The following is a 25055-nucleotide window of genomic DNA, read 5'->3' as shown; positions in this document are numbered from 1 at the left end:
TGCACGGCTGACACCACACAGGGCCCGATCAAATACACTTTTTCTCCTAGGATATAATTTTTCATCTTCTGTTTATAATAACTTTTGCACTCTGCAATTGAAAAAGTACCCAATAGTAGGTGAACAAGTATTGTCATCAATTATTCTGAGTATTTTCTTGCTTGCTGGCCGCTAAAAAGGTTTATTTATTTATAGTGTGAAAATATCACTCAGGCCATAGTGTGAAAGAGCCTTTACATATGAAATACAGTATATAGTTATATCTACTCCCAATTTTTTTTTTATTTGGCCACACCATTTCTGTGTCTCCTGGCCCTGCAGCCAAATAAAGTTTTACTTTATTTGGCTGCTAAAGGGTTAAAGGGAATACCGTGGGCTTTTTTTTTTTGTTTGTTTTTTGTTTTGCATTTTGTTTTATTTATTTCATTTAGTACTAAACACGGTACTTACGTATTATACCGTCTGAAGAGTTTGGCGGTTCCTTGTTTAAGTTCTGTTTGCTCCACCACCAAGATTTTACCCTTTTTGTAAAGCTGAAAGTCCTGGCTTTCCATTACACCAGGTCCTGTGTCAGTGTAATGCTCTGTTGTCAAGTTAAAGTGTTTTGAAGGAAGGGTGTCCTCTGCTTCTTGAGAGGTGAAGAGGGCATGGCCGGCCTTTGACCTGAACGACTGAAGCGGTCGCTCAGGGCACCGGCTTCCAGGGGGGCGCACAGGATGTGCATTCAACTGGCCCTGGCCGCACTTCTACCTGCTGGCTGCGGCTGCAGGCTCTGGATCCGTCTGTGGCTGCTGCGAGTGGTAGCTCCGCCCCCTGGTGCCACTGAGGGCGAAGACTCCAGGAACCTGCTGCTGCCTCTTGCTGAGTCAGTGTGAGCCGTGCATGGCAGTAGCGCTACCTTTCGCTCACAGGCGATGTCTGCTCTGCGCACTAATCAGAGAGAGACCTACTTGTCACTCCTGACTCCTGGCCATCTTCTGTCCCCAGCTACAAGCAGAAAAGTAAGATTCCCCAACTGCATCTCGGTTGGGGAAGTGTGGGGTGCCTATTTACGCTAAAGGGGGATCTGCTTGTTTACTATACACTATTTATCTGCCTAGCTATATACACTAAAAGGGGGATCTGTTTATATATACTAAAGGGGGAAATCTGCCTATATATACATAATATAGACATATGGCAATGGTAGGGATTAGATTGTGAGCTCCTTTGAGGGACAGTTAGTGACAATATATATATACACTGTACAGCGCTGCGTAATATGTCGGCGCTATATAAATACTAAATAATAATAATAATAAAAAAGGAGGGGGGATATGCCATATACACATAAAGGGATCTGCCTATATATACTAAAGGAGGGAGCTGCCTATATACACTAAAGGGGAGAATCTGCCTACATACACTAAAGGGGGGATCTTGCACATGGGTGTGTGTGTGCGTGCGTGCGCACGAAGAGGATGAATGGGGGGGCACTAGAATCTGGTTACGCTCAGGGCGCTGTGAAACCTAAGGCCGGACCTGGAAGAGGGTGTGTAGCTGAGCTGCTCCTTCGCCTTAACAGAGTCTTCAGCCCCGGCCAGTAACACACAGAGAAGTCAGGAGGGTTTATAGCTTGTCTGCTCCTTTGTCTTCTGTAATGAGACTCCTGCGAAGACGACCTCCCGGGGGTGCTGCTGATCATCAATGTCGAGTTGTTCGATACTTCTGCAATCACGCTTTGTGCAGCCAAGATGCAGAGGACACCCCTCCTTCAGAACCCTTTAACTTGGCAACTGAGCATTACACTGACACGGGACCTGGTGTAATGGAAAGCCAGGACTTTCAGCTTTTCACAAAGGGTTACATCTTGGTAGTGGAGCGAACAAAACTTAAACAAGGAACTGCCAAACTCTTCAGATGGTATAATACGCAAGTACCCTAAAAACACATTTAGAAAATATTGAATACTAAAAACAGAAATGTGATTTAAAAAAAAAAAAAAAAAAAAACATATTGTACTTTTCTTACACTACATTGGATCCCCACAATATTTTTTTATTATTTTACGCCCATCATACTTCCAGCGTGCCCCCGGTTTAGTAACACTGGTAACTAACCTGAGAGATGAGGAGGCTGCCTGTACCGGCCGCTGCCAATCTGTTCTGCTAGTGTTTTATAATTGCTGTTGTCAAAGGGCATGCTGCCATAGATGAGGGCATACAGCAGCACTCCGAGGGCCCAGCAGTCAACCTGCACAAAGAAGAGCAGCAAATGAGAAGAGAGAAGAGAAATTAAAAACAAAATCCTTTATGTTACTGAGAAATAGCAAAAATATTATCAATTCAGATTTATATACAGTAGTGCTAACATATTTGGGGATGCTTTCAGTGGTATAACTACAATTCATAAGGCCCCCCCGAGCAAAACTTTGATGGGCACCCCACTGGTCACACCCCTTCCCTTGCCTGCCCTGGTGACAAGGGTCATAAAAAGAGCATGTGGCAATCATGATCTTCAAGTGTAGCCACAAAACCACCTGATGTGAAGTATAGTCCCCTGTATCGGAGGGAGGGGAGGTTAGTAGTTGTGGCCACCCTACAGCTCTGGGCCCCTCTGCCATTGCAGGGGCTGTTTCCCTCTAGTTACACCCCTGGGTGCCTTTCAATCACACATGCAAAAACATGCTATAAATAGAAAGTGGGTCCGGGTGAGAGAGCAGGAGCATTCTGGCCACGAATCGGAGGTCCCTGCTCCAGAACGTCACAGTGGAGGAAGACGGGGAAGCCTCTTGAGGTTCCAGAGGGTTCTCCTTCCTGAGGTAAGTATCTGTTTTATGTCTCCAAAATTAAGCCACATGTTTACTTTAAAGGAAAACCGAAGTGAGAAGAATATTGAGGCTGCCATATTTGCTTCCTTTTAAACAATACCAGTTGCCTGGCTGTCCTGCTGATCTCTTTGACTGAAGTAGTGTCTGAATAACACCAGAAACAAGCATGTAGCTAATCTTGTCAGATCTGGCAATAATGTCAGAAACACCTGGTCTGCTGCATGCTTGTTCAGGGGCTATGGCTTAAAGTGTTAGAGGCAGAGGATCAGCAGGATAGCCAGTCAACTGGTATTGCTTCAAAGGAAATAAATATCGCAGCCGCCATAGCCCTCTCGCTTCAGTTGTCATTTAAAGTGTTGCATAATCAAGGGTTACTTCTCTGCAACAACTATAAGGAGATAAGATGATTGGTGTGCAATTCATGTTTATTATTTCAGGAAGGGTAGCGGATTGCACGAGTATGAATGGCCATGGAAGTTGCAAGCAGTACAGGTAAGATGCAAGTACTTACCTCTGGGCCGTGGTAAGGAAGACCCTTGACAATCTCTGGAGAGGCATACAGGGGGCTGCCACAATACGTTTCCAACACCTGGTTCTTATTATAGAGGTTTGACAGCCCGAAATCTGCAAGCTGAAAATGATAATAAAGGGTAAGTCAAGTCATTTACATTATAGTCCTCCAATGAGCGCAGATAATTCACTCACACGCCCAATCGATTGCTGCCATTTTCACTCACCACATCCATAAATTGATTATCTGACCACATTCAGAGGCGATATCACACTTTCAAGAGGTGACACAGATAGAGGAGGACTTAGAGGGGCGTTCCTCTTACATGTTCCATTCAGAAGGAATTATTTGCTGAATTTAAAGGACAACTGTAGTGAGAGGTATATGGAGGCTGCCATCTTTATTTCCTTTTACACCATGACGGTCGTTATCGGCGCGCATCAGTAAACATTGTTTGCATGATCCCCCACCTGTATCCACATTGCAAGATCGCGAAAACGGCCACTCGTTGCTCAAAAAAAAAAACAAAAAAAAAAACGCCGGTCGTCTGGAAAATTGTTGGGAAAATCTATAGGCCCTTAGAAGTTGGGGTACCCCATAGCCCCAGGTCCCCATGCAGCTACAGGGGCTGTACACCCCCCTCCAAGCTGCGCTTCCCCTTTTACGTCTCAGATAAGTTAACTCTCGATTTCACATTTCCTCATTACATTGGCTCCAATCTCTAGAACCACTACAGTTTTTTACTATAGGCAATGTCTGATTACGTAGTTCTTTTATCACACGGCTTTATTAGGATTACCTGGGTTTCCTACATCTGATTGGATGTTTGATGTGAATGTAGTGAAACCTGGCCATTGTTCGCAGCATTTCTTGGTTAGTCACCCCCACCCTCTCCCCCCTCTATGCAGAACACGGGTGTCTATTGTACTCTGCATTCTACATGCATGCCTGTCCTCCACAACAACACCAGCAGACAGGAGACAAGGGAAAGTGCACAGGGCTCAGGAATTGTTTCCTAGAAGAAGAAATTCCAGGAATGCTAATACATCCTGCTCCTTGTCGGGAATCAGATGAATTACTGAAGAAGGATCCCATTAAACACGGCTACTTTTTTTTTTTCTCCTACCGGTTCAATAGTAAAACACAGACATTCCCAGCATTCCACCGCACAATGTGAAAACTCTGATACCTTCCTTAAAAGGCTGGTGGAACAGCAGGATGTTAGTCAATTGCCGCTTCTTGTTATTTTTAGAATCCCTACAAGCTATTTATGCCCAGTTGCACTTGAGCCGTTCGATATGCGGAAAAGAGGCTAAGTTTTGGCTCAGGCATGGTTAAGTCGTTCCCACAGTTTATCATTGGCAGGAGAGTGCATGGTCATTAGGGAGTTGGCGGGGTGTCCAGACTGGGGCCTATTAGCGTCCCGGCATCTGGCAAGAGGCAGTCGTGGGGAGAAAAATGCCACACTAGGAACTGGGAACAACTGGTGCCCAAGTTAGAATCCCTCTCCGTATACCTTGTCTTGATTTCTGTTTTCTGATTCTTCCTTCTTCCTCATTTGTTTGTATTTGGCAGACAGTAGGGTGTCTGTACAGAAATATCTGGGTTATTCTGTAACGCAATGATTTATGGACCTTATTTCAGTAAACCATGCAGGTATAATGGTTAATGGAGCTTATGGTTGTCGGCCATAAAGCCTAATTCCATTTACCCACTGCTGTGTGTTTATTATGTGGTCCACAACCTGACCCTGCATTGCAAGCATTTCAATACAATCATAAATGTTTCTGCTGTAATGAATCTTCTCTCAGTCAGCCTGGCTCCTTTGTGGTACATTGCTAGGGAGAGGGAAGCTTGTTATCTCCCCTCCCACATTCCTGCTCCTCACTGATTGGCTGAGGGCAGTTCAGTGTAACACCCATTGCTAGGGTAACGTGTGTTATTCTACTTGCATAGCGCATATTACTCTTATCACTTGCGCTATCTAGCTAACGAGCATCGTGCTATTTGCTCAATGCCTGCTACCTTGAGCCAGCGGCGGACGCCGACCGGTAAAGTATACTGCACGGGGCTATGGGGGCAACTGTTTACACTAGGGGGTTCAGCATTGGGGGTTCCGTCGTGTTTGTCGCTTATCCCAATATCCCATGCTGTTAGTGCCACTCACCAGATTGAACACGTCAGCCCTACGTCTTGCAGCATATCTGATCAATACATGTGACCAAATTCAGCCCGAAATTGGTCGCTTGGGCATGCTCTTGGCGGCACCGATTTTCATCCCATCAAATTCTAATAATTGAATTGGATGGTTGCCTGATGTATAACATCTGTACGACCACAACGTAAGCGTAAAATGAAGTATTCAAACTTAATTCATTTTGACAAATAGGTATGGATGGTCGAAAATGCTGATTACCGATTATGCAGATGTCCTGGGTTCCAGGGAGTCTTTTTTGTCATTTTTTGCATACTCTGACTGGCCAAATACTTCCAAGTTGACTAAGAAGTATTGGACCAATCAGAGCATGCAGAATTTTACTGCGGTAATGGGAATACCACAAAAAATTTAGGACAATTATAAAGACTTAGAAATACGTGGCAGTATCTGAGTAATGTGATTGGTCTAAAATTACCGTGACATTCTCTGATTGGTCCAGTTCTGTGATTGGACTAAAATTACTGAGTTGCGGTAAATTGGAATTAAGTGGAAATTTCAATTCTGCAGCAATGAACATCCCTACAAATAGGCACTATTTATTTGGGGTAGAGGAGATCCCACAGTGTAAGATACCCACACACATCAGATACCTCCCTGACTCCTCTGTACTTATGTAACGTGCATCACACAAGTCTGACAAGCATAAAACACACACAAGTCTGACAAGCATAAAACACACACAAGTCTGACCAGCATAAAACACACACAAGTCTGACAAGCATAAAACACACACAAGTCTGACCAGCATAAAACACACACAAGTCTGACCAGCATAAAACACACACAAGTCGGACCAGCATAAAACACACACAAGTCGGACCAGCATAAAACACACACAAGTCGGACCAGCATAAAACACACACAAGTCTGACCAGCATAAAACACACACAAGTCTGACCAGCATAAAACACACACAAGTCTGACCAGCATAAAACACACACAAGTCTGACCAGCATAAAACACACACAAGTCTGACCAGCATAAAACACACACACACAAGTCTGACCAGCATAAAACACACACAAGTCTGACCAGCATAAAACACACACAAGTCTGACCAGCATAAAACACACACAAGTCTGACCAGCATAAAACACACACAAGTCTGACCAGCATAAAACACACACAAGTCTGACCAGCATAAAACACACACAAGTCTGACCAGCATAAAACACACACACACAAGTCTGACCAGCATAAAACACACACAAGTCTGACCAGCATAAAACACACACAAGTCTGACCAGCATAAAACACACACAAGTCGGACCAGCATAAAACACACACAAGTCACGAGTTACAAAGCAGACAACTCCGGGGATAAACAAAGCTTACCTTTACATTCAAGTTTTCATCAAGTAGGATATTCTCCAACTTTATATCCCTGTGAACGATTCCATTCTGTAAAAGAGGACATGAAAACATGAATTTCTTTATATGCTTTACAATAATTTTACTCCTGGAGTAACAGTGGTAATTCAGGCCTATAAACGCTAACATGTCTGGCAATCAGTGTATAGCTATCATAAGATAGAGGTCTAATCTATCCATAAAGACCCATACATGCACATTAGTGTCGCCCACAGGGATTGAAGCTCTATTTATGGTGCGACAGTTCGGTGCCGAGTTCTGTACAAATGTGTCACTAGCCTAAAGGCTATCAACGTGGTCTGTTGCTAGCGAGAGGGGAGGAGCGATGATGGTGTGGCATGGAGTAGGCAGGGTGAGGATAACATTAGGCTCAGCCTATGCTTGACCAAGACAATCCACCAGACTTTATCTCTCGGCGATGGATGGTGAGTGATCAGGGGCCACCATACACATGCTAGATTGTCAGCCTGGGCTGAGAAACACCTACCCTGTGTACAAAGCTTTAATCAAGTAATGTGTACAGCAATCCTGAGCTTGTTGTCTGACGTGTAGAAAACCTGATTGATTGATTGATTGGCTAGGTTGACTTGCCCTGGTACTATTGTTGCCTCAGTATGGTGCCAAGGATGACTGTTCTCTTTGCCGCCCACCCTCTCTTTGCCATTAAACATACATGCTTGGCTGAGCCAAGAGTACCAGTTAGGCTATTATCTGGCTGCATATAAAGGGTGGGCTCTGCTTGACCTTGCTATAAGCAAGATACATCAGAATCTTCCAATTTAAAGAGGAACTGTAATGCTGGGTACACACGAAGTGATTTCCCGCTCAATCGATGGGTCGATTATTTCTGACATGTCCGATTGGCTCTCGATCGATAGAGCGGTCGATTTTCTACTGCAAAGTGTGCAAAATCGACGGCTCTATCGATCGAGATCCGATCGGACACGTCAGAAATAATCGATCGATCCCGTCCATCAAGCTGGAAATCGCATTGTGTGTACCCAGCATAACCAAGGATTGCACTTCATCCCAATCAGTAGCTGATACCCCCTTTCCCATAAGAAAGCCCAGCAATATGTACACAAACTTAGTGATTGGCTAACCCCTGTTGCCATAACTACGTGTAGGAACAAGTGGTATGGCCTTTGGTTGGTGCAATAAAGGGGTAGTGGGGCAGCTGGGATACAGTAAGGACCCACTAGCATGGCTTTCTGTATGCTTGCTGAGCACCAGCGATTGGCAAAGACCTAGGACAGAGGAACCCGATGAGGAGGACTCCACTACAGCTCTTGCAATTTGTATGACATCGCAGACGTTCTGCCTGCAGCATTTTTGGGTTGAACCCATGCAGGGAAAATCACATTCCTTCAAATCGCTACAAAAAAAATCGCTTAGAAAATGGTTAAAAAAACAACAACAGAATTTTAAACGTTTAGCGCTCAGCCCATAGTGTACTTCATGGTTTTAGCTGGAACCCCTATATGCCCCTAGCATTGCAAGCCTTGGCAGAGATGGATTAAGATGCAACGGGGCACTAGGCAAGGTAGTGGATTTGGGGCTGCCTTGTGGGCAGTGAAGAGAGGTCAGAGAAGGTGGCAGGTGAGCCCCTTGACACCCACTAGGGCCCGAGCACCTGCCTAGGTTGCCTGGGGGAGGATCCTGCTCTGAGCCATGCGCAAACATGGAGCGTCTCTTGCGATTATGCATTTGTATTTGGCCACAATTACCTTCAATTTCCCTTTATTTCAACACCAAAATATACACGTCTGTCATCTCGGCTTGTTTGAGCACTAAATTATCAGCTATAGCAGACTTGCTGCTTAACGTTATATCTCTGGCTACAGATCGCCTTGCGCGCCCGTACAGGTTTCATGGCAGCGCCGTTATAATAATTTCTCCAGAAAAATGCTTCCTCTTTAGTTTTGCTTGCGGTTATTCCGAGACTCAAGACTAAATCTGTGAAGATTGTTGAATGATTTATTGACAGAGGTAGAAGCTTTCTTTTTACGATTTCCAGCGGCTCATGCCAGCAATAACAGAACATTGATTGAGAGGAGAGGTAGCCAAACGAGAGACATATCTCACGAGAGATAAACACACGGGCCGAACGGCAGAGGTTTCCCGGGAAACTAAGACAATGTTTCTTCAGGCAGCACCGCATACCGGGCCGGCAGACGGGGGTCTGCAAAGAGTCACTCTCATTATGGAGTAATAGGCTAATAAAGCCGAGACTCAGACTAATAGCATTTATTAAACATAAGCTGAAGACAGTGTATAGAGTAGAAAGGATAAGGATCTGTGGTCCACACATCCCTTTAGGCCCCCGTCACACTGATGCAGTGCATTGGCTTATTTGGCAGCAGGCAAACTCTACCTACGCCAATGTACTGTTATGGAGCATTTCATATCTACTGCCGTGCGATGTGTTCTGAAGGAACGGCCCAAATCGATGCAAAAGAAACAGCGCGTTGCTGTGCGACATTGCGTGGTGACGTTCAGAGAGCTGGCAGTCAAATAAGTCTGTGGTCACGCATATTTTTATAAATAGTACAGCGTATTTTAAGCAATTCCATGAGGGTTTTTCTGTGATTTTGGTAGCGATTTAAAAAAGTGTAAGCTTTTTTCCAGCGATTGCGATTAGCGATGTTTCTTTACAGTTTGCAGTAATTCACAATCGCACACAAATCGCTAGGTGTAGTGCATGAATGATTTGCCATCGCTTCAATGCTTTAGGCCTCGTCCAAATCTACCTAGCGCAGATGGCCGTGCGATCCGAACGCAGTGCATACAATCGCACGCCATCTGCGCCGCTGCCCTGCTGATCCAATCCATTGACAGTGATGGGATCAGCTCTGCGCTTCCGGGCAAAATGCAGGTAGCAGTATGCAAGCGCTTCCCAGCGCATCGTACTGCTGCACAGCGCAGTAGATGTGAACGGTAGAAGGGATGTCTATGTCCTTCTGCCGTTCCTGCGTATCAGCACATCATACTCGCTTCCATATCTGCACAGAAGCACGTATGATGTGAACAAGGCCTTACATTGGAGCGCAAACGCTCACCAAATTCTGCATGTTATGCGATTGCGATTTTGCCAATTGCAATCGCTACTGTGGAATACTGTGGAATTTGTCCCATCCATTTACATTGGCTAAGCAATTAGGGAAACACTATCGATATAAAATGATCCCTAAACGCTCAAAAAAGCACTCTAGTGGGTTCCAGCCCTTCAGAGTGAGAACACAGCCTAGTTCTAAGTAGTGTTGGGAATGCAAGTACACACGTTTATCTCACCATGTCCTTTCTAAATCCTTTGAGCACAAATTAGATCCTTTCGCTGTGTACAAGATTCTGTTTCCTGTCAAAGAGGGTTATGGGAGTTTTCAAGGATTTTTCACAAAAGTCTCTGATCAATCTACATTTGGCCATGTGAAGACAGGTTCTCTCACTTCTGCTATGGATTTAACCTCTTAAGGACCACAGACTTACACCCTCCTAGAGACCACGCTATTCTTTTTACAATTCAGTGCTCTGCAGCTGTAACAGCTCGCTGCAGAGCCAAGCAACTTAGCACACGAATTAATTTTTTCTCCTTTTGTTGCCACCAACAGAGCTTTCCTTTGGTGGCATCTGATCGCTGCTGCAGGTTTTTTTTTAAATAAATGTATTTGTTCTTTTTTTTCTAAATAAGTTTTATTTGTTTTTTTTCTATCCCCTCCCTCCCCCGAGGTCCAATCAGGGCGATCCTCTCTCATGGGCATCAGCCTATGAGAGGGGATCGCGTAGAGAGCCGGTCCAGGGAACAGCCAAGTGACAGGGCTGTCCCAAGTACAGCGCTGCATTAGATCGCAGCGCTGTACAAATCTAAAGCAGAAATAAAAGCAAGTAAGTAGAACAAATCTGAAGCAGAAATAAAGTTATGATATAATGAATTGTATGTGTAGTACAGCTAAGAGATAGTACATTAGTAGCGAAGAAAAGAGTCTCATATTGTTTTCCAGCACAGGAAGAGTTAAAAAACTTTAGTTATTATCTATGCAAAAGAGCTTCTCTAAACTGGTCGACCCAACTTGGGTCGAATACAGTCCTGTTTTCTGAACAGCTTAAACAGCCAAGAAACAGTGAGAGACAGCCTGAGATAAGGTTTTACTGCAGGGAAGTTCAAAGGGTCATTATTTCTGCTCTGTTTTATGGCTTAAACTACAGAGTGTGGTTTGTAAACTGCAAATATGACAGAATGATGCAATGTTATAAAAAAAAGGTAACTAAAAATAAAATATGAGACTCTTTTCTTTGCTACTAATGTTCTATTCATTGTCTGTACTACACATACAATTCGTTGTGTCATACGTTTTATTATCACTTCAGGTTTGCTTTAAGAAAGGACGCTTCACCTGTGAATTCATCTGCCACAGAAATAAATGCATTCTCTACCACCTCGGCTAATAATCCTCCCTGCGGCTTCACTGCTGAGATTCGCAACGATAAAAATGTCTCAGAAGAGGGATTAATCACCCTCATAATGAATTGGCATGCAGATGGTCCGCCGGCGCTGGAAATATATAAAAATAACCTGTGTATAAGTGGATTTAGTTGGCTGTATGTTGCAAACCCTTTATTCTGAGATTGTAGAAGCCTTGTCAGCACGGGGATGTTTTTATGGCATAAGGAAGTGATGACTCACCGAATAATGGGGGAAAGGATGATATATTTAGGTAAGCACGTGAGAAATCTTGCAACACCTTCACTTTACTCCACCCGACGTTACAAATCAGATTTTGGGTGGAGCTTGGTGGCTCCTGCAGCAAATAATTCAACTAATTATGCGTCTTCCTAACAGGCAATCTGAAGTAAAGTTAATTTGAGGTGATGTTACGGCCGAACGCCACAGGACATTTGCCTACTAACATTGGTCCTTACAGAGGCACTTTACTGACCAACATAATGAGTGAAATGGTGTATTTTTTTTTTTTTTTACAATATTACTTTATAAATGAATTAGTCAAGTGTTTGCCCAATGTAAAATCTTTCCTCACCCTGATTTACATCCTGAAATGTATAACTGGTGGCGACATTTTTACTGCTGGCAGGGGCATCACCGCAGAATGTTTGTTTATTGTGAGTAGAACGTAGAGTCCAGCACCATCAGTTGTATTAATGCTCTTTATTATAAAAGACACATTGACAAAAGAAGCAACGTTGCTTCTTTTGTCAATGTGTCTTTTATAATAAAGAGCATTAATACAACTGATGGTGCTGGACTCTACATTCTACTAAGCAATTGGAGACCGGAGTGCTACCTATCTTCTGGTCCGGGCACATCGCCAGCACAAATACAGGTGTGCGATCCACAAGTACTTTCTACGTATGTTTATTGTGAGTAGAAATAATATCTGGTCTCCCAGAATGCTCAGGGGAGAATTCCGCACAGCTAAGCAGACATCACTGGGAGGGCGGGGCTAAATACCCATATACAACGATATAGATAGATAGATAGATAGATAGATAGATAGATAGATAGATAGATAGATAGATAGATAGGATAGAGGAAGTGTTTCTGATGCTGTAATCAGGATAATTAATGTGAAAGTGGTTATACTGAATACTTGGCTACATTCTGCAATATGTCACTACAATGCAACTTTAAAGAGGAACTGTAACCAAAAATTGAACTTCAATCAATTCCCAATCAGTAGCTGATACCCCCTTTTACATGAGAAATGTTTACACTTTAGGTTTTGTGGCCTTTTAAATGACAAAAACAGTGATGTCTCATAAAGGACTCATAGGCCCCCGGGGCACAGAACCTGTTGCCCCATAGTCAGAGGAAGTCCTTCCAGATCTGCTGAGGAGGATGAGACTGGCGGAGATGCTGGCGGAGCTGTGCTAAGCTCTGTGGAGACAGCCAATTGCAGATTCCTCTCCTGAAATCCTGAGTCCTGAAATAAACTCAGTACCCCAGTCACATTGTATAAATATCCCGGCCGGGCAGCACATAGGTACATTCTATACCACTGAATCACTATTTACTTTTACAGACCGCCAACGATCCTAACAAGGAAGTCTCCTCCATAACACCAGACATGTATACGGAACACTGATCGATGGATAAATACCAGCAGTTTTATGCCTCGAGTCTTCCTGCTCTGACAAATTCCCAACATGCTTTTCTCCCTCTCGTGCCAAGGTCTCCAGTGACAACCGTTACATTATCAAGGCTCCGTTCAGCAGGTTATTGCTGAGTTTCTGAAAAACGATTCGCGAGGAAATGCTTCCTAAGTATTTGTAGGTGCGTCTAGTGGCCACCATCTCTCCACTATACAGTTCACTGGTCTCTAGTAGCCCCACTCCGCTCCCCTATACAGTCCCTGGTGTCTAGTGGCCCCCCTCCCTCCTCTACACAGTCCCCTGGTTTCTAATGCCTCCTCCCTACCCTATATAGTTTTCTAGTGTCTAGTGGTCCTTCCTCCCTCCCCCATAAAGTTCCCTGGTGTCTAGTGGCGCCCTACTTCCCCTAAACAGCTCCCCTGTGTCTAGTGGCCCTTTCTCCCCTATACAGTTTTTTTTCTTTTGGTGTCTAGTGGTCCTCCCTCCCCTATATAGTTCCCTGGTGGCTAGTGGGCCCCCTCCCTCCCCCATACAGTTTCCTGTAATATAGTGGCCCTCCTCCCTTCCCTATACAGTTCCCTGGTGTCTAGTTCCTTCCCCCCTCCCAATACAGTTTCCTGCTATCTAGGGCTCCCCCCCTCTCCCCACCCTATACAGTTATCTGGTGTCTAGAGGTCCCCCTCCCCCATACAGTTCTAGTGGCCTCCCTCCATCCCCTATACAGTTTCCTAGTGTATTGTGGTCCATCTCCCTAGCGCTGAGGTGCTTGTGGGCCAAATATAATGGAAAGTGGGGACACCACTTTCAGGTCAAATTTGATGGCACCGCAGGCCAGATTTGGCCCGCGGTCCAGAGTTTAACACTTATGTTCTGGACGAGATATGTTAAACTTTTTTTGGTTCCTCTTCATCCCCTAAGGCTGGTTTCACAGTGGGACGTTACAGGCGCACGTTAGAGCAGCCTGTAACGCAGCCCACCGCACAGTAATGAAAAATCAATGAGGCTGTTCACAGTGCCCACGTTGCGTTACATTGTAACGCTGTGTCACAAGACAACGTACTGCATGCAGTACTTTAGACGCGGCTCGCACATGCTCAGTAATCTTGTGGAGGAGCGGAGAGCGGCCAGGCACATGGCTAATTAATATGCACTGCACGTTGTGACGTGCAGTGTTTACTTCCTGGAGCGGCCGCTCTGTGCGGCGATTGGCCGGCGGGACCACGTGATGCCGCATGCGCACAAGAGTGCGCATCACGGCATCACTGACGCCAGAGTGAGCTGCACAGCGCGGCTCACTCTGACGTCCAGATCCAGCACCACCAGGCGTTCCGTTAGGGGGACGTTATGCGACCTTAACGCCCCCTCTAACGCAACGTCCTGGTGTGAAATTAGCCTAAAGCATCATATTGCTATAGAAATAGTTATAGCTATAAAACCGCTGGCTGGCTAGCAAAATTCCCCACTGTTGAAGTGACCATTTAAGTTTTTCTATGCATAGTCAGTTTAGATATGTGAAACAAGAGATATGTTTAGCTTGGCTGCAATATTCATGTCACCTGCACTGTCACTGTGAGGATAAAGGGACTTGAGGGTAAGTAGTTTCAGTACTGCACAGAACACTTTACAATGGCAGTTTAAAGGAGAAACATTTTGCTCTGGCTGTCTTGTGGGATCTGACATGCTAATGCACACAGAACAGTTCTATGCAAACACTTTAACCTTGTTTTTCCCCTGTCCTTCTCGGCCTCAGTTTATCTACACAATCCTGTATCAGAACATTGGCAGAGTGGATTGACACGGGAGCTGCACCCACACAAAGGACAATGCATCTGTTTTCACAAATCTAAATTCACGTCATTCCACCTAAAGTAAAAGGGTCATTTTAAATTGTATGTCAATAAAGCTGGCCACTAACGGTCCAATTTCTAGCGAAAAATCGTTCGAGCGATCAGAAATTCTGATCGGACGAAAAAACGTTCACTACACCATCAACTAACCAATCATTGCTTCCTATCTATCACGACCACCAAGAAAATCCAAATTTTCGTTCGACAAAAATTCATTCAGGCGACATTTTTTTCACTCAATCATAATCGATTGTGTCCACCAATGGAGATTATTTACAACCAATCCGATCAGAATTTCTGATCGCTCGAACGATTTTTCGCTAGAAATTGGACCGTTAGTGGCCAGCTTAATTTACTTACCATTGAAATGAGCACTTTCTGCAGACCGAGCAAAGAGCATTTTGATAGTGCCCTTAGATGACTTCATGAAAGGATGTGGTCATTTAATAAAGCGTGCCTATGGGATGACCGCATGTCTGTGGTGACAGGGCTTCAGTTACTACAGCATCAGCGCGTGCCGAGGGTTTACCGCTGCTGCTCTGGCATCCTCAGTAATGCCTGATCTACACAATCCCCTGGGCTCGTATAAGAATGGAGAATCAGAAACCAGCTAAGCTCACACTTTTTTTATTTACATTAAAGTGGACCTGAACTCTTGCACAGGACAGAAGGAAACCACAGAGAGAAATGCACTTTGTATGTATTTAGAGAGTTTAGCCTGTCTGATTCCCCCTCATCTGTGACTAATCACAAGTTGTAGTTTGATCCCCCAGCTGTCTGCCACGGCAGATCGTTAATTGGTAAACACAGGATGTTAACAATATGTCTGCTTCCATGAAAGCAGGAAGTAGACACACTGCAGATTTATTGCAGGATTTGTATCAGCTGTAACAAAGAAGTTTTTTTGTTTGTTAAAGAAAACCTGAGACGAACTAACAAAAGTTTTATACATACTTGGGACTTCCTGTAGCCACCTCCGCACCGATCGCTCCCGCACCGACCTCCTTCCCCTTCTGGCTTGCTCGGTAGAAGCCCTGGTACTTGGCCGGGAGTGCTTAGCGCAGAACGCTCCGAGCTGCAGGAGCTAGAAGGGGGTGCATGCGTGGGCAAACTGCGCTTTTCGCCAACTGGCCTCAAATTGTCAAGCTAACGGGGCTTCTACCAAGCAAGCGAGGAGGTGGAGGAGGATGGCGTGGGAGAGATCGGTGCGGAAGGGGCAAGGAAATCCCAGGTATGTATAAAACTTTTATTTTAGTTTGTTTCTGGTACATTTTAAAGGTTACTATATTGTTGCTTATCTTTTACAGCAGAGAGGAAATTCAGGTCCACTTTAACCCCTGGTGGGTGCCCTTTGATGACTCACCTTATGGCAGTAGTGAACAGCAGACACGATCTGGCGGAAGAATCGGCGAGCTTCGCTCTCGGGAATCTGATGCTTGTTATTGATGAAGTCATAGAGTTCGCCATTGCTGGCATATTCCATCACGATGATGATCTTCTCCGAGCTCTCAAACACTGGGGAAGGGAGAGGAAGATTGAGGATTTAAATCACCATACAGTAGAATGTAATACACTATCCAAAATACCCATTTTCACCTTAAAGAGAAACTCCGACCAAAAATTGAACTTTATCTTAATCAGTAGCTGATACTCCCTTTTACATGAGAAATCTATTCCTTTTCACAAATAGACCATCAGGGGGGCTGTATGTATGATATTGTGGTAAAACCCCTCCCACAAGAAACCCTTCCCACAAGAAAAGTTCAAACTTTTGGCAGTTTCCTGTCTGTGAACCTTGTTGCATTGTGGGAAATGGCTGTTTACAGCTCTTTCCAACTGCCAAAAACCATGCAGCAGCTACATCACTTGCCAACAGTAAAATGTTCACTGGAGTTCTTCTTTAAGTGCCCTTTCAGGAAAGAGGTACAGGAGGAATTGGTCGCAAAAGATAGACAGTAATTGATAGACTTGGGGATGCTAATAATTTTGAGTTGATGCAAATTTTATGAAAATGTATGCCGCTTGGAAATGCATCAATCAAATGCAGCAACATTTCCGAGCCAGGCAAATTGTACTACTTGAAGTGAACCCGAGGTGAGAGTTATATGGAGGCTGCCATATTTATTCCCTGTTAAGCAATACCAGTTGTCTGGCTGTGACCTGCTGATTCTCTGCCTCTGATACATTCAGCCATAGCCCCTAAACAAGCATGCATCAGATCAGGTGTTTCTGACATTATTGTCAGATCTGACAAGATTAGCTGCATGCTTGTTTCTGGTGCGATTCAGACACTACTGCAGCCAAACAGAGCAGCAGGGCTGCCAGGCAACTTGTATTGTTTCAAAGAAAATCAATATGTCAGCCTCATATACCTCTCACTTTAACAGCCATTGATATCCCCAACAAAGGCATCTGAGTTAGCTAATCTCATGTAAAACTTGTATCTTTTTCCATCTCCAGCAATTAAAAAAGGCCCCTTTAAAAAACTGAACAAACATATTTTTCTTCTAATTAACTTCATGCAAATTGCTAACCTCTGACTGCACCTCTCAGACTTACAGAGTTACAGAGAATTTAGCCTGAACCGGCTCTTAATAATCCCTTATTCACATACCCACCCCACCCAGGCATTCTGGTTTGTCTGTGACGGGCTGTGAAATGAAATTTCATACTTCCACCCTGCCGCAATCTTTTTCTGCTGCCGCAGTCACTTCACGCTTCCCCTTTCATCTATAACCAGAGCAGTGTGTGAGCCGCTTACATTGCTGCAGGAGGGAAGGGATACTATCCTGAGTGCTACTTTTTAAAATGGTTTAGCCCGGGATTCAAAAAAACGGAATTTCAGATGGATTCATAATATGGGGGCTGTAGTCTGCTACACAAGGTGATCCGTGTCATCCAATGAAATCCTGGCAGCAGTAAACCGTATTTCACAAGCAGCATCTCCCCAAATAAACTATCTTTAAAGCAAACCAGAAACGAAAATAAACTTATGAGATAGTGAATTGTATGTGTAGTGCAGCTAAGAAATAGAACATTAGTAGCACAGAAAAGAGTCCCATGTTGTTTTCCAGAAAAGGAAGCGTTAAAAAAAAATTATGTTATCTATGCAAAAGAGCTTCTCTGAGCTCTTTGACCCAACTTGGGTGGAATACAGTGCTGTTTTCTGAAGCACTTAAACAGCCAAGAAAGCACAACTCCGCCGTCACCACATGTCCGCGTGTGCCTGTATCATGTGACACCAGCCACGTGTGTGATGTCATATGATACAGGTACTCGCGGTAACAGTGGATTTAGCAGAGGTGACCAGGAGTTATTCCAGTGGACAGGTGAGTGTCAACAGAGCACGGTCAAGGAAGGGGGGCATATTTCAGACAATCTATGTTGTGACTGCAGTGAACCCAACCTAATCCCTAACTACAGTCCTGATTGCATGACGGAAACTTTCATTTAACATTGGCCACAATTCGCTGAGATCACGCTGGTGATAATAAGGCAAGTGAAAATTTATCACACATCAATCAGTATTTTAAGTGTTAAGTCGCTAAAGAAGCTTGCCTTATTAACATGTAGTGATAAACTTTCACAGTGAGAGTTTTGTCTTATCATTCTAGTCCTTAAGTTATCACCTCACATGCAGTAGATAGGGAGGGGAGGAGCGCACGCAGACCGGATGTAGCTCCTCCGCTCCTGCTGCCAGGACGATTACAGCTAGCCTGTGTAAGGCAGCCAGGGAAGGAGCAAGAGAGGCTGTGGCTGTGTGTGTGTGTTTGTGTGTACGCTTGGTGCCTTTCTCTCCCTCCTTTGAGTGCCTACTGTGTATATTTCTCTCTATACAGAGTTCCCTTCTGCATAAACTAGTAAAAAAAAACAAAGCAGGCAGCTCAGAATGCTTCACTTTGCATTGCAGTCAGTAGCAACACTCCATTTAAGAACAGCTTAGGCCAGGCGATAACTCCTCACACACTTTACACTTGCATTCCTCTCTGTGAATTAACATCCTGTCGTTAACTTTAGAATTCTGTCATTATTTTAAGGACTGAAACCTTAACTTTAGAAATCACCCCTTAACTTAAAGACAGAATTTTTATTTTAAGGTTTGCCTGATGTAAATTGTTTAGTGAATACTACAGTACATGCTTTATCTGTATGGTGATAACAGTAAAAACAGCTCAGAATAGTTATGAAAGACAGGAGTTGAGCTTAGTGAATTGTGGCTATTGTCTTCTGCTCTGAATTCTGATGAATTCGGGCTTTTGTTGTGTGTTGTCCACAGAGTAATTATAGATCATTAGCGGGCTCCAGCTTGGACAGGTTGGCCATTTGTCAGTGGCTGTGAATGTCTCCCTTCATTCAGGATGACAGCAGACAGGAGCCTCAGTGCACAGAGTGGCTGACTAATCCCGCTAACAGAGGGATGTGATGATGAGGCGGGAATCCTGTGTGTGACATGTCACATGTGACAAGCGCCTCCGGCTTGTACTGACCTTCGAAGACCTGTATGATGTGCTCGTGTTTCAGTAGTGCTGTAATCTCGATCTCTCGCTGCAGGTGGACTCTGTCCAGCTCATCTGTGATCTTATCTTTCTGGATGGACTTCACAGCAACCTAATGAAATACAAACACTGTTTAACGCCATGTTTTCTAAAGCATGCTTCAAGTGTGATTGCATTTGTTCAATAAACATTTCCCATATCTCCAATCATTTCTGCCTAGTGTTCCAAAGAGTGTTTTTTTTTTTTTATTTGTTTAGTACTTACGCAGAAATCGCATCTTCTGCAACACTTTACAAAATACATACCGTAGTCATGTCACTGACTGTCCTCAGAGGAGCTCACACTCTAAAACCTACCATAGTCATGGTCTAATGTCCTATCATCTTATTATAGCACTGACACCTTCCGCAGCACTTTATAGAGTTCATAGTTATATCACTCAGAGGAGCTTACAATCAGTGGCATAGCTATAGGGGTTGCAGAGGTGGCAACCGCATCGGGGCCCCTGGACCAGAGGGGCCCATTTCTTTTATCTATAATATTATATTTTCATTGGTGCTATGCTGGTAATGAACACCTCTATATGTGCATTGGATATTAGTAATCGTTTAATAACCATTTCCTTAATATTATTACACCCAGGGCCGGGCCGAGGCATAGGCTGGAGAGGCTCCAGCCTCAGGGCGCAGTGTAGGAGGGGGCACACAATTCATCCAGCGGTCATTCCTAATTGTGAATGAAACAGAAAGAAATAAGAAAAGGGGATACATAGCAGTGACTACAAGCCATATAACTAGAGATTAAGGTGTTGGGGAGGTTGTGGGCCCTGTGGCCCTCTTAGTCTAATAGCAATCAGTGTGTGACAGCTGGGGTGGGAGGGATAGAGGGGCGCACTTTTGTGTTACACCTCTCTGTCACTGAAACTGTCTTTGGTAGGTTTTGGGGCGCTTCATATCAATAGAGTGCTTGGGGCCCCATGTAAAACTTGCACCGGGGCCCCAAGCTCTTCAGTTACGCCACTGTTTCCATTCTAATATCTATTATAGTCAAAGTCTAATGTCCTACCTTATTATTATAGCACTGACATCTTCTGCAGCACTTTATATAGCTCATAGTCATGTCACTGACTGTCCTCAGAGGAGCTCACAATCTATTATTATTATTATTATTTAGTATTTATATAGCGCCGACATATTACGCATCTAATCCTACCATAGTCAGTCTAATGTCCTGCCATATTATTATTATGTATTTATATAGCACTGACATCTTCTGCAGCACTTTACAGAGTACATCGGCATGTCACTGACAGTGGAGCTCACATTCTAATCCTACCATAGCCACATGTCTTTCATGGCCTAAAGCTAGGCACACACACGCAAATGAACTGGCCCATGGCAGCCATAAAGGACCTGGTTGACCAAAAATCTAGCCTTGGTACAGGAGACTCCTGATGATGGATGCCAGATCTTTAACAACATGGACCCCTGACTGACCCCCAAGCACATTGTTCTCTATTAAAAACCGATCTGTTATGCAGTGCCCAGCCTCCCCCTCTATATAGCAACAGACTCTAACCTCTATGCTAGTGAAATGTGTGTACAGCACTCAGCCCTGCACTGTTCCTATCGCTGCAGGTGTCTGTACTCGCACATGTGTACCAACTCTTATGTTGGGGAAGCCAATTAACTGGCCCAAACCAGCAACTCAGCCCCCCAAGACAAGAGTGCTATCCACTGTCCCATTCTGTATCCCAGACATCTATAAATGCTGTCTAAGGAACTGCTAGTGAGGATGTTGTAGGTCGAGTATCTCCCTCAGCAGGATCAATATAGTGATAGGCTTACAGGGCATTCTGTCCCTGGTCTAATTTTACCATCATTATGTAATCCCTGTCCGGCCAAAAGGAGGCTGTAAACACTACAGGACAGATAAACACACACTGTCACAACAACAAACACATACCAGAAATAACACACATGGAAAATGTGTTTGTTGCTAACACACATCCCAGAAACACATCATTATACCTTTAATGTCCAACTCCGGTCTCAAGTCTAAATATATCCTGCTTAGTGAGCAGATTGCCTAAATGTTATGCAAACCAAAAGTTTGCCTTCTTAAAACAGAAGGTATTCGCAATTATTCAGATTGGAGTGAGCATATGATGTCTCCCACCATGCTTCACTGCTGAATATGGAAATGATCAATTGTTGCTCCAGTATGGGTGGCCACTAACGATCCAATCTTTTTCATCCAATCTTACCAAATCTATGTAGTAGAAGAGTAAACTGAGTGAATGTATTGAATGGGTAATATAGGCATTCCCTCATATTACATAGAAATGGTAAGATTGGATGAAAGAGATTGGATTGTTAGTGGCCACCTTAAAGAGGAACTCCAGTGAAAATAATGTAGTAAAAAAAGTGCTTCATTTTTTACCATAATTATGTATAAATGATTTAGTCAGTGTTTGCTCATTGTAAAATCTTTCCTCTCCCAGATTTACATTCTGACATGTATTACATGGTGAAATTTTTACTGTGGGCAGGTTATGTAGCTGCTCCTAGCTGTTTTGGCTGTTAGAGACAGCTGTAAACAGCTATTTCCTGTATGTGAACCTTGTTACATTGTAACAAACTGCCAAAAGTACCGCGGTACTCAGAGCTTCTTGTGGGAGGGGTTTCTGCACAAAATCAGTCATACAGCGCCCCCTGATGGTCTGTTTGTGAAAAGCATTATATTTCTCATGTAAAAGGGAGTATCAGCTACTGATTGGGATAAAGTTCAATTCTAGGTTGGAGTTTCTCTTTAACCTGCTGAGCGGTCTGGACGAGCTCAGCTCGTCCAACACCGCCAGAGGCTGCCGCTCAGGCCCTGCTGGGCCGATTTCCACCAAATAAAAAGCAGCACACGCAGCCGGCACTTTGCCAGCCGCGTGTGCTGCCTGATCGCCGCTGCAGCGCGGCGATCCGCCGCGTGCAGCGGCGAAAGAGGGTCCCCCCAGCCGCCCGAGCCCAGCGTAGCCGGAACAAACAGTTCCGGCCAGCGCTAAGGGCTGGATCGGAGGCGGCTGACGTCAGGACGTCGGCTGACGTCCATGACGTCACTCCGCTCGTCGCCATGGCGACGAGGGAAGCGAAACACGGAGGGCCGCTCATTGCGGCCTTCCGTGTTATTCCTTGCCGCCGGAGGCGATCAGAAGATCGCCTCCGGAGCGCCCTCTAGTGGGCTTTCATGCAGCCAACTTTCAGTTGGCTGCATGAAATAGTTTTTTTTTAATTTAAAAAAAACCCTCCCGCAGCCACCCTGGCGATTTAATCAGAACGCCAGGGTGGTTAAACTAGTCACACCTCCAGAACCGTTGGAATGCAATGATGTGTCAGCTTGTTAACTGTGCAGAGCAACACTAATCAAACATGCATACAGACTGTTTAATTGGTTGACCCTCATCAGTGCATGGCATGGATTGATGTGGCTCTATGGGGTAGGACTTGGGCGACCCAGAGTTACAGATTACCCAGCAAGCTAGTGGTGAACCAGACCTCCTAGGAGTTAAAGGCATCCGCGCACCACTCTCTCATGTGGCCAGGAAGTGAAGTGCAAGGAGTGAAAAGCAGGCTCTGTGTACACCGCTGCTAGACCGAACTCTCAAAAGACAGCAGCCAATAGCTAAGGAGGTCTGTGCAACAGGGAGTGGTTGGTAAAAGGGCTTCTGAACATAATTTTTTTTTGGTCATTGGCCATTCAAGTAGTTTCTACAAAGATAAAATAAGGTTGGCCACTGAGAGCCCCAGAAGGCTAGCAAGACAAGCCCCCAAAGTCGGAATTAAAACAAACAAACAAACAAAAAACGGAAAGAGGAACTGTTGTGAAAATAACATAATGAATAAAATTGCTTATTTTTTTATTTTAGTTTTAATAATTCATAGATTATTTAGTCAGTGTTTGCCCATTGTAAAATCTTTCCTCTTCCTGATTTACATTCTGAAATGTATCACTGGTGGTGACATTTCTGTTCTGTTAGGTGATCTGTACAGAATGTTCGTTACTGAGAGTTCAATGCTCAGAGGGACATACAGCTTGCTTGGCAGCTGGAAAAATACGTTATTTCCCACAATGCAATGAGGTTCACCAGACAACAACCTGCCAGGACCATGGTCATGACATCACACTGTGGGAGGGGTTTTACCACAATATCAGCCACACAGAACCCCGCTCTCCCACACACACATACACCAAGATGGTCTATATTATATAAGGTAAAGATCAGGTTTCTCTCAGCTACTGATTAGGAAGACGTTCAATCCTTGGTTAAAGTTCTTCATTAAATCCATTATGACCATCACACAGCCGTCTTAGGGCTCTTTTTCGCCAAGAAACGCGATCATGCTGCAATCCAAACATGTTTTTTTCTATTTCCACTACTGCAATTTCATCGCGATTTGATCACGATCTGTCAGGTGTACCGTACGATTGTGGCACATTTTTGTTTTGCCAATTCCAACAGGAGAAAAAAAACTTGGCGGGAAAATAAAAAAATTTGTATGAATTGTCAAATGGAAGGGAAAATCACTTCAGTAATGCAGCAGGCTGGCGATTGCGATTCTGGAAAAAAAAAACAAATCGCACTAGCAGAAAAACACCACCATGATTTACGTTAGTTGCTGTTGCAATTAGCAAACCAGATGCGATCTGATATTTGGATCAAATTGGGCATAGAGGGAAAGGGTCCTAACGCCATTCTGACCTTGATTCACCCCTAGAGCTTATGTACACAGCTGTCTCACGGCGTTACATCCATGGTTAAATCGCATCTGCGTTGCAGTTTTTGAAGTCAGACGATTTTACTCTACGGTATTTGTCAGAACGTAAACGCATCACAACACCGGCACACAGGCAGCACAGCTGCAGTACTTGCACGCTGCATCTGTATATTGTTGTCAGTGTGTTTATTCCGCGAATCGCGTATCCGAGCGTGACCTTCATGTTTGTAAACATACAGTTGCTTCTCCCGGTGACATCCTGTTTGTGTACAATCTATGTGATGTATTGCACTGATGTCTGCCTGCCTCTGAGGGCCGAGTCTGCTGCAGATGTGTTTATGTGGATTTATGGCTCGCGCAGAAAGTATCAGGAAGTTATTATCTGTCCTAAAAGCCTGCTAACAGCACTCAGCTCAGCTGCATCCGGAAGACTCAGCAACATCCACTTCCTCCAACTAATGCGTCTGCGAGATAACTCAGAGGACACGATAAGACGGCCGAGGTGTCTGTACGGACTGAAGGCCATGTGGTGATTCACCAGTACAAAACTGTGCACTAGCCACAGCACTAGCTGTACTTGGATAGTCCTGTACAGTGGATTTGTGAAGAAAATCGCCCAATATTTCAGTAGGCCTTTGATCCATTATAGCAGAGGTGTCAAACTCAAATATAAAGTGTATGAAACTTTGAACAAAGGCGCCAAAGTAGGATAAAAACGTCTAATAACCATATAAAAGGGGAAGTGGTGGAGTTACCTCCATCAAGGAAATACAGACAGGAATTAGTTATTTTACGTCAAAAATAACATTTATTAAAAGCTCCACTTTGCAACACTTTTCGCAGGCACAATCCAGCTTCATCAAGCAATTATTGGAGAAACTCAAAGAGGTCTGTAGCATGGCCAAGTGCTAGTTTTGATATAAAATAAATTC

General features: G+C 44.3%; 1 protein-coding gene across 1 annotated transcript in view; it reads right to left on the bottom strand.

Moving 5' to 3' along the window:
* The window catches only part of LOC137532277 (NUAK family SNF1-like kinase 1), a 55973-nt gene that overhangs the window by 11686 nt on the left and 19232 nt on the right, over window positions 1-25055 (bottom strand). Inside the window, exons 2-6 of the mRNA XM_068252615.1 lie at window positions 19349-19469; window positions 16225-16376; window positions 6874-6939; window positions 3321-3440; window positions 2100-2232 (exon numbers count right to left, since the gene is read on the bottom strand). Of these exons, the coding sequence (XP_068108716.1) occupies window positions 2100-2232; window positions 3321-3440; window positions 6874-6939; window positions 16225-16376; window positions 19349-19469 (592 nt within the window). The remainder of the gene's footprint in view (window positions 1-2099; window positions 2233-3320; window positions 3441-6873; window positions 6940-16224; window positions 16377-19348; window positions 19470-25055) is intronic.

The sequence above is a fragment of the Hyperolius riggenbachi genome, chromosome 9 (assembly GCF_040937935.1).
Source record: "Hyperolius riggenbachi isolate aHypRig1 chromosome 9, aHypRig1.pri, whole genome shotgun sequence".
Taxonomy (NCBI): Eukaryota; Metazoa; Chordata; class Amphibia; order Anura; family Hyperoliidae; genus Hyperolius; species Hyperolius riggenbachi.
The sequence above is the reverse complement of the archived record's forward strand: the minus strand, read 5'-3'. Positions and strand labels throughout refer to the sequence as shown.